General features: G+C 27.7%; 2 protein-coding genes across 2 annotated transcripts in view; one reads left to right on the plus strand and one right to left on the minus strand.

The window, feature by feature from the left end:
• Nucleotides 1-3417, plus strand: part of LOC100167953 (solute carrier family 4 (anion exchanger), member 1, adaptor protein) — a 5101-nt gene extending 1684 nt beyond the window's left edge. Inside the window, exons 4-11 of the mRNA XM_008180697.3 lie at nt 239-455; nt 827-1004; nt 1064-1206; nt 1273-1433; nt 1523-1702; nt 1775-2084; nt 2305-2372; nt 3220-3417. Of these exons, the coding sequence (XP_008178919.1) occupies nt 239-455; nt 827-1004; nt 1064-1206; nt 1273-1433; nt 1523-1702; nt 1775-2084; nt 2305-2372; nt 3220-3339 (1377 nt within the window). The 3' untranslated portion in view covers nt 3340-3417. The remainder of the gene's footprint in view (nt 1-238; nt 456-826; nt 1005-1063; nt 1207-1272; nt 1434-1522; nt 1703-1774; nt 2085-2304; nt 2373-3219) is intronic.
• Nucleotides 3333-7860, minus strand: LOC100159056 (WD repeat-containing protein 91). Its single transcript, XM_001943375.5, has 13 exons — nt 7525-7860; nt 7234-7357; nt 7031-7171; nt 6842-6957; nt 6200-6387; nt 5974-6137; nt 5789-5888; nt 5505-5646; nt 5315-5436; nt 4969-5248; nt 4658-4879; nt 4420-4593; nt 3333-3668 (listed from the first exon to the last, which is right to left on the minus strand). The coding sequence occupies exons 1-13, from the start codon at nt 7642-7644 to the stop codon at nt 3516-3518; spliced, it is 2046 nt and encodes a 681-aa protein (XP_001943410.1). The 5' UTR covers nt 7645-7860; the 3' UTR covers nt 3333-3515.
• Nucleotides 7861-10339: the final 2479 nt, after the last annotated feature.

Raw genomic sequence — 10339 nt, forward strand, 5'->3', positions numbered from 1 at the left:
TACTAAGAAAAATATTCTGTTTTGGAATATAAAATTAAAACCCAATGTTGTCATTCAAAAAAGTAAAAAACTTTAAAATTATAAGGATAAAAAAATATTTAAAAATTATAATTTTTTAAGAAAAACGTTGTTTTATAAGTGACTTGAAACCATGTAAAAAAAATATTTTCAAAAAAAATTTACACTTTTTGAAAAAATGAGTTATAAATTATTTACTTTTTAATTATGAAATTTTCAGGTTGGTCATTTGATTAGTTTTGGTGGTAGTACTAGAATGTATTTGTTACAAGGCCCACCAGATGACGAAGAAGAAGAATCTGAATTAACTGTTACTGAATTAAAAGCTAAACGGCAAGCAGAACTTGTACAAAGAGAAAGAGAACAAGAGTTGCAAAGACTAAAAAGAGAAGAAGAAGAAAGAAAAAAAATGGAACAGGGTGTTGATTGGGGAATGGGTACGTATTAAATTTATTATATATTATAAATATATTCATAATACTATTTACTAACTATACTCTATTCAAAATAAGTCAGCACGGCCGACTACTGCAGCTAATCACAGCGGTTCTACCGTTCAGAGGCTGCTCAGTTTTTCCAAACTTATTTTGAAATTTGAATAGAGTATATAAATGGTAATGCAACTTATATTTCTTTTCTTTCAAAGCTTAGATGATTTAATGATTTAAATATTAAATAAACATTTATTTTTATTACTTTGTTTTAATGTATTTTTTCATAGGTTAAACACTTTTAAATTAGAATGGTGTAATTAAATAGTTATAGTAGATTATGTTTTTTTTTATGCAATGTTTTATTTATATTTTAGGCGAAGATGCAAATGAAGAAGAAGATACTAAAGAAAATCCTTTTGCTCCTAAAGAAAATGAGCAATTATATTTGGATGATCCTAAAAAAACATTGAAAGGTTGGTTTGAAAGAGAAGGACAAGAATTGGAGTATGATGTATCAGAAAAAGGATTTGGAACATTTACCTGTCGTATAGAGTGAGTAATATTATTTATAATATTTTTTTTAAAAATATTTTGTAACAATTCTATTTTAGATTACCAATAGCAAACATTACAGGGAGACCACAAATTGCTGAAGCTACAATAAGTGGTAAAAAAAAAGAAGCAATTGCACATTGTGCACTGGAAGCATGTAAAATTTTGGATATGTATGGACTTTTAAGACAATCTACACATGGTAAATATATATGTTTATTTAATTATTTTAATTTTATAATTAATTTTAAACTATTTTATATTGTAGAAAGCAGAAAACGTAAAGAAAAAAATTGGGAAGAGGAAGACTTTTATGACAGTGATGATGATAATTTCTTAGATCGTACAGGAGATATTGACGCAAAGCGCAAAAAAAGAATGAAAAAATTTGGTAAAGCTGCTGAAACTGTTGATACTTATGAAACATTGGTATGTATATTGTACAATTAAATTAAATTAAAATGATATTATAAACTCAATAATTAAATCAGATTGTAGTAATTATGTATTTTTTTTAGATGGAGAAACATAAACTTTTGCTTGCTGATCTTAAACATACCAAAAGTAAATTAAACAGATTGAATCGAAATGTTAACAAAGAGTATGGTAGCACTAATGATGAAGACTCTTTAGAATCATACATGTCTGATCTTAGAAATTATAAAACTGTTGATAAAGTTGAGATCAAAAAATTGAAGGTACAGTATTCATAAATCATAGTTGTTGTATGATAATTTTTTATTTTATTTTGCTTATTTGTATAAATGCAGATCAAAATTAATGAGCTACAAGACGAAGAAGAAAAACTTAGAAAAATTATTAATATTGTACGACCGACTACTTTACCAGAACTTACAAATCCTCAGATAGAAGAAAATACATCTAAAGTAGAACAAGTGGTCAAAGAAAATCAAAAAAGTGATAATGGTCAATCACCAACACCAAAATCTACAATACCAACATCTGTACCAACATCAGTACCAAAAGAAGTTAAGAAAATTGATACAAAAATAAAACCTAATGTTGAAGAGAAAGTAGAAGTCATAAACAAAGAAAAAAGCAACTTAAATGAAGCAGAAGGTATTATGATTCAGTAATTTAATGAATTCATATATTTATTACCCGTCATAAGTTATATAAAACAATCATAATAATTTGAAGTTAGAAATTAATGAATATAAATTTACATTTTACTGTTCATTCTGTAATCAGTGTTCAGAAATAATGGTATATTAACTATATAAATGGTTTCCAAACTTCTTAGTCACTTGTATGATATATTTTTCAATATTATTTTTAGAAAAAGCATTGAAGGAATTGAAAGAAGCAGAGAAGCGACAAAAGCAGTTAGAGAAAAAAGATAAAAAAGTATGTAGACTTAAACTATTTAAAAGTGTAATTCATGTATATACTTGAAATTTGAATGTGTTAGTCATATTATCTATTGATCAAAATGTTCACACAAATTTGCTGTGACATATTTACCAGGAGGGAACACACAATGGACTGATCCTCACTTAACTTCTTTTTTTTTTGTATTCCATGATTTGGGTATTTAAATATATTTTTATGGTTGATTTATGTATAATATAACAACAATAGGTATTTTTATATTATAGAAAAATGCAAGTCCGTAGTAGTTGGCATTATTTTGTTGACGAAACATGTTAAATAATAATAATAATAACCATTTCTCAAATGCCTAATGTTTATTCTGAGAAAATAATATGGGATAATATTCTAAGGCTGGTTCTTACGACCTCCGGTTAAAGTTAACCGACACTTCACCGGCGGAATTCTGCCGGTAATAAAATCTGTTATCATCCGGTTAGCGTTAACCGACACTTTACCGGACATTGTAAGAACGGCCCTAAATGTATATACTATGTCATGGATTGTTATATGTGTACAATATTATGATAAAATTATAGGTGCAATAATTAATTATAATTATAATAGTTATAGCCTAAATGTTTTGTCATCAGATATCAAAATATGGGTGAGGGGACAAAGTTCTCCTCGAGTCAGTGAACTCTGGATGGATAAATACTACTCCCAAGACAAAATAATAAATAGCCCATTGAATATTTGAGGGATAAAAACAATAAAAAAAAAAAAAAAAAAAAAAACTATGCAAATAAGTTTAAATGTGGTGTTATAACTAATAACCATCATAGTATTTTCTCTTTTATTAATCATAATTGTATATGTTTAGATAATTGCTAAAACTTTGGAGAAAGACAAGTTGGAAGATTTTGGAAACATGATTTGGAAACCGCCAGCGGATCAAACTGGAGATGGACGAACTAGTCTAAATGAAAAATATGGTTATTGATAGAACTATTATATTTTAAGTGTACAAAGATGAATTACATGTATATATTGCTTATGAATAAATACAAATTTTAAATTATTTCTTATATATTAATAAATAGTCATTACATAATTAATTATATTGAGATAGTTTTCACATCATAATATTGTAGTGATAATAACGTATACAAATTTAAATTACGGAGTCAGAAGTGTAGATATACATAAAGTTCCATCATCTGAACCAGTCACACAAGTACCACATTGATTTAGAGATGACCAATCACAAACAACCGGAATGCTTTGATGCTCTTTCAGAGACAAGACAACATTTAATCCAGTACTTGTTATCTATTAAATGAATGACAATTATAAGTAAAATTATAAACTTAGACTTTCCTATAATATTTTTTACTAAAACCATGGACTAAGATATTATATTAATAATAATATTAATATCTTAGTCCGTGACTAAGGGTCGGTACACACGAGCGTTATTTCCAACGTACTTTATTTTATCGCAAGTGTATTTTATATCTATATATAAATATACTTAGATATAAAATATACATAAGATAAAATAATGTACGTTGGAAATAACGCTCGTGTGTACCGAACTTAAGACACATAATATATTTATATAGCTGAAAGACCTAAAAAGTAATTGAAGATAATGAGACAATGATAAAATATGATTTAGTATTCATAATATTTAAAATATGTCAATAAATTATGAAGACATTGGTTTCCAAAGTGTGCCGTGGGGTGTTTTGACAGGGGCACGGTGCTCAGTAGAATTTTATATGGTCCAAAAATATATTTGAAAAGCGACAATGGACACAATTACAATTATGTAAATAATAATGTATAAATTATATACAATTTTAACTAAATACATATTTTCATATTACCAATTACAATGTTTTCTAGTTTTTATTTATTTTTTCTATTTTTTGATTAGCCATGCTATGACATGAGAAGAGCGCCCTTTGAAAACCTTGGTTCAAAAAGGGCGCTGCGAGCAAAAAAAGTTTGGGAACTGCTGATGTAAGACAATGTAAGTATGTGACAACATGTAAGTATAATATGTATATATTATTACTTTATATATATTTCCTCCATTATTTTGACTGTGGCATAATAGCATATAACCACCAGACTGATCTAATGTAAACGCTTGACTCATGAATGCATTGGGCTTGAGTGGATTATCTTTCTTAATATTCACTTCCCATACGCACGACTGCTTATTACCATTCATACTAGTGCGACAAATCTAAAAGGCAAAACACAATTCATTGTAAAAATTAAATAATGTCCATGTTATAAATATAAATTACTTTGTTATCGGCTCCTAATGTGTAACAATCATTATGATCAGGAGATAATTGTAGACGCATTAAACGATCAGTATGTGGTGTCCAACGATCAACAATTTCGCTATGTCTGAGATCAACTGTACGTACTGATCCATCAGCACATCCCGCATACAACAATTGACCATTATGATTATACGCACAACATGTAACGGCTACATCATCATTTCCCAATATCAGTTGTCTCTAAAGAAATAGATATTAGATCATACATATTTATAAAATATATCACAAAATAATATTTAATAAGAATACTAAATAAACAGAAGCCATACTTCAATTTTTTTTGTTTTGACATCATATAAAAGTAGTTTATTGTTGTCTTTAGAAATAAGCGAACAAACAAATGTAGAATCAGAAGGACCACATTTAACACATTGTATTTTTAAATTTGTTGATTGTTTAAATGGATTTAGTTCCCAAGAGCTTTTCATTTCTTTAGCATCATATAAAATTATTGAACAATCGTCGCATCCTAGCAATGTATAACGATCATTAGTTTTGAACCAATCCAAGCTGTATACAACTTTTTTCAAGTTAGTTGATCCAATTACTCTATAAATAAACATGGTAAAAATTATTAGATTAAAATCAGTTACTATATTAAATAAGCTTATTTACTTTGGTGATGGAGCAGCTGACCAAATTTTCAAAAAACCATCAGTATCTGTGCTAGATATAAGTGAACCTGACATGTTAAACCAACATTGAGTAATCTTTGTTTTATGCTCATTAAAGGATTCCTGTTAATAATTTACAATTGTATGATATGTACACATAAATAAGATTTTATTTTTTAATTTCAACTTACCTGGCTAAGCAAAAGGAATGGGGGTACTTTGTGCTGTCTTTTGTCTAAATTATCCAAACTGGCATCTCGAGGACCTCTACTTCGAGTGGAATCACGTTCTAATGATATTGATCGCTTTGATACAGTTCTACGGCTACTTTCACTAAGTAATGAATAATTCAATTTTTATAATAAATTGTAATGTAAAATGTATTAATTACAAATCTCAAGATTTTATCAAATATAAGTAACTTGTTTAATATTGATTATTATCCAAATGATTTTTCACAAAAAAATATCCTCACCTAGTATTTCCAGGCTTGATCATTATGTAAGACGAAGGAGAAGTTGATAAGCTTGTACTGAGTTTTGAATTGGTTCCTACATGTTTTTTATACCCCATATCTGAAATCAAATTATTATTATTCAATAACATATTATTTACATATCCAGTTTGTTAAATGAATGTTTTAAATTTTAATTAAATTACCAGTAGTAGAAGTAGTAGTAATATTAGTAGGAATTGGTTGAGATATACGCTTTATGTTCACTTGTTTTCCAAGTATTGGACTCGTAGGCAATCCACCGATAGTTCTGATGAGTGACCTCAAGGATTTTATGGATGTATCAGTGTTAGTATTTTTTAATGTTTCCCTAGAAAATAATAGTTTTATAATAAATAATACAACAAGTCAAGTGTAATATAATTGTATTACTGAGACACTGTATAGAAATCATCAATTATATCTAGCGGTTGAGTATGAAATGATCCACTGACTGTGTTGTATTTTGGTTGAGTAACTCCATCAGTAAGTTTTTGTTTAAGGGTATCAATTTCATCTTGAAGTCTGCGAATTTTGTTCGCATCATCTTCATAATTACACAAACTAGGTCTTGGAATAATCTAAGTAAATAAAATAATTAATTATTTGTTTTATATTTTGGTTAAATAATAATATTATATAGGTTGATTTTACTAATTTAATATTATGTTAATCTAAAATTCTTAATTTAAACATTTAACTGTAGATTAATGTGCATTCTTAGGATTACAGTCAAGTATAAACAAATAAATTACAAAATACAAATTTATATTTTTCATATAATATACTAAATATTTATTGCACACGAAAACTCATAAGTATTGTATACTAATTTAAATTGGTAGGAGAGCAAACTATTTTTAGGAGAATTTAATAGTCGATCAACAAGTTAAGAGTATTTAAATTTGATATTATCTACTGCATTATACAATGAAAAAATTTTTTTAAAAAGGTTAATTTGAGCATTTGTTTTTCTTACATAAATAGAATGTATGTATGTATATATCTTGTATGTATCAAAGTGTATTTACTTACTTGATAGACAATGGAGAGAAAATTATGTAAAGAGATAAAAAATGAATCTTGCCACTGCTTGGTGAAGTAAATGGCAAACAATGGGTTATCTTCAATATTTTTCAAGTATGGCAACACTTTTATATATAATATTAATTATTATTAAATCATTAATATTGTCCTAGAAAAAAAAAAAAAAAATTAACTCACTAAACCAGTCTTTCCATTCACTTTGCAACTGTAGATCGTTGGTCATTTTGGTTAGGAACTCGTTTACTTTGTCTGAACGGTTATTAGTTAATGCGTGTATAAGGTAAAATTTGAGCAAACTATTTTCCAATTTTTTTACAGCTGAAAACAAAAATATTTTCAATTTTTTTTTACAAATGGAATTAGTTGATCAATTTACAAACCATAGGATATGTCTTGATCAAGTTTGGAAAATAATTTATTTTCAAAATGTGACCATAGCTCTCGAATTGTAGACAAATCATAAGAATATACTAACTGCAATATTTGTTCAACTAGTTTGTCCACCTTTAAAAAAATCAGTATCGTTAGAATGATGAACGTTTAAGACAGAAAGACACCATTAAAATATTTTTATGAGTCATTGTACTAAATGCATTTATATGCATTATCTTATGAGCAACATAATTTCTATCGAGAAATGTCAAATTGGTGTACAACATTATAACACTTACTCTAAATCCTTTATCTTTGTCAAGTTTCACATCAAAATCAAACCATTTTAATGCGTTTGTAAATCCTCGAAATAAAAAATATTCTCTGATTAACTCATCGATGTGTTGCATATGAGGCATTGTTGTGTGGCTCGTAAGACTACCAAGTATCTATTGAATTATGAGTTTTGTGTCAATCATTATTCAAACGGAAATAGTACGAATAGACATTGCAAGTTAATAAAAATGGTTGTTAATTGATCTTTGCTAAAAATTAAAATACATCGCCAAAATGTAGGTAGAGGAATACCTATAATGTTTTTGAATTTGTTTAATAATTAAAATCTTAAATGTTATCACCAGTTATTGCAAAAATAAATCATTGATAACATTGTGCCAAGCTTAGATATATACAACAATATTTGTATACATTATCTATGGTGCCAAGTGCTGATATTAACCTATTCAAAAAATACTGTATTAAAATATTTGTAAAAACTAAAAAGTAGTTAAATATTCGGAATACTATCCAAGTCTGCCTAAACATTATCTATTTATCATATATACAAGTGAACAAACAAATCTGGACTATTATTATTTGCCATTTTCTTATGTATTTTTCGTAAAAACTGGTTCAAATTGAATGAAATCACCGCTGTTTCAACTCTCGTGTTATAGCTTCTACGACCTGAAAATAACTAAAATCGTTTTTCTTATTTATGTAATTCATCCAAATTTGAACATAAAATAACTATAAAAAAAAACTGTGTCTTTATATTTTTGAGATTTTTTGGTTACAGAATAATTATTTTTAGTTAAAAATGTATAAAATGTTCAACTTTTATAGCTAAGGATTAAAAATTTAAAACAATGTCCCACGTAAATAGGTTATATATAAATATTACTTTATTCACAATAATATCATCAAATATACTTAATAATATCATAGGCTGACTGACAGTTTTCGGTGAGAATCGCTTTTCTAATACAATGATATTATATCATTGAATTCAAATTTAACACCATCCATTATAGTGACCCACCTGTAACCTACTGTACAGCAGAGCAACATCCACTTACCCACCTTTTTTCAATTATAATAATCTAATTTTTTACAGTGTTAAACGTCTTGGTAAATTGTTGTGTATAACAAAATACTATATATAACTAGCTAAACTTTAGAGGATGTCACACGCACACCCGCGTGTGTTGTCTCTGTTAAACATAATATTATGTACCTACAACATAGTAAAAACTGTTTTGCACGGGATAACTTTTCTCGCACCATATTTGTTGTAGAACTATCAAATTTTCGCAACGCGTAAAGAAGAACTTTACCTGTGCAACATCGTGCTTTTTTTTAATAGCACTATCCAATACATTTTTATAATCAAATGAAAAAAAAAAAAAAACGAAATGTTTAGAAACAAATAACTTTTATTGTATTTATGTTATCTAAAATATAGGCACGCTGTTGCATAGATCATTTTCTACCCTATATGTTCAGAAATATTGGAGCCACTACTACAAACACAGAAAGATAAAAGTTGTCTCACGCAAAACAGTTTTTGCTATGTTATAAATTAGTAAGACGGAGACAAGTAGACAACACATACGGGTGTGACGTCCTTTTAAGAACTTTGTCTTTCGGAATAGTAAACACCAGTGGCGTATTTAGGAATTTGTCAGGGGGAGGGTCCAGATATTTTTTAGGTAACAGAACTGTGGATGGCAAAGCCCCCCCACCACTAAATTACCCTTTATTAAATAAATATACCATAATATGTATAAGATGGTTTGACATTTTTGAGTTTTTAATTATTAAATAATAATTTTACATGGCATTAAATAACTATTGGGAAAATCAAAAAATGACCTCCTTAAAGTACTATCTTGATCCAATTTGCTAAAAGATAAGGTACCTACTGTCTATATATTGAAATCGAAGCACTTCTTCTGGTAGAAATTTTGTAACAGGATAGTAAAAAAAAAAATAAACACATTTGTAAAACCACTAGTTTCATTGCTCCGCTCAGAATTTAATATAGTTATGTTATAACATAATTTTTATAAAAATATTTCCTAAAATACATAACTTCATTCATAGTTGATCTTAGATAGGTACCTTTTTAAGGTTGAAAAAGATCTCTCTGGAGTGGCTGTAGATACTGGCAATGTACAAAACTACAAAATATTTGAATTAAATAATGAGCTCGGTATTTTTCAACCATTTTCGGTACCAAACGGATAAAAAAAATCAAATTGAAAATGTTGATAATTGAAGCTTCAAAATTTTTTTACAAAATTATTCATATCGTATGATTAAATTTGTTTTTCCTAATCATGTAAAAACACAACATTTAACATGTACGAAACACCAGTCAATCCCCCCGATCCGGATCCCTTGATCCCCCTCACACCGTAAATACGCCTCTGGTAAACGCTGATCATTTTTTATTATTATTGCAACCAAATAAACAATATATATTGTTTGGCATAGTTGCTCAATAATTAAATATAATAAAGTAACTAAAACAACAATAAAATTATTGAAGTTGAACGAAAAATATAATGGAAATAAACAGAATAAGCAACTTATCGAATGCAGAGAAGGCAAAAATAATACAATTGGTATGTAGATTTAATTTATTTCGTCATCGTTCATCCACGGGTTATATTAAAATAACATTATTATTTTCATATAATCCGTGGTTAGGTTAGATTGATTTTATATTTTGGCGGAAATTTGAGCCTTGGCCAAAATATTAAAATTATTAAGTCATGGTTTATACTGTTTATAGGTCCTATGGCTGTAACGGGGAGTAGGGGACGTCAT

The sequence above is a fragment of the Acyrthosiphon pisum genome, chromosome A2 (genome assembly GCF_005508785.2).
Source record: "Acyrthosiphon pisum isolate AL4f chromosome A2, pea_aphid_22Mar2018_4r6ur, whole genome shotgun sequence".
Lineage (NCBI taxonomy): Eukaryota > Metazoa > Arthropoda > Insecta > Hemiptera > Aphididae > Acyrthosiphon > Acyrthosiphon pisum.

Excerpts from the sequence above, each read along its gene's own strand:
- LOC100159056 (XM_001943375.5), bottom strand. The coding sequence starts at position 7,644 with ATGCCTCATATGCAACACATCGATGAGTTAATCAGAGAATATTTTTTA. Across the intron at positions 6,388-6,841 it reads TTCTCTCCATTGTCTATCAA|ATTATTCCAAGACCTAGTTT; the intron begins GTAAGTAAATAC and ends TTATTTACTTAG. Across the intron at positions 4,880-4,968 it reads TCAAAACAAAAAAAATTGAA|AGACAACTGATATTGGGAAA; the intron begins GTATGGCTTCTG and ends CTATTTCTTTAG.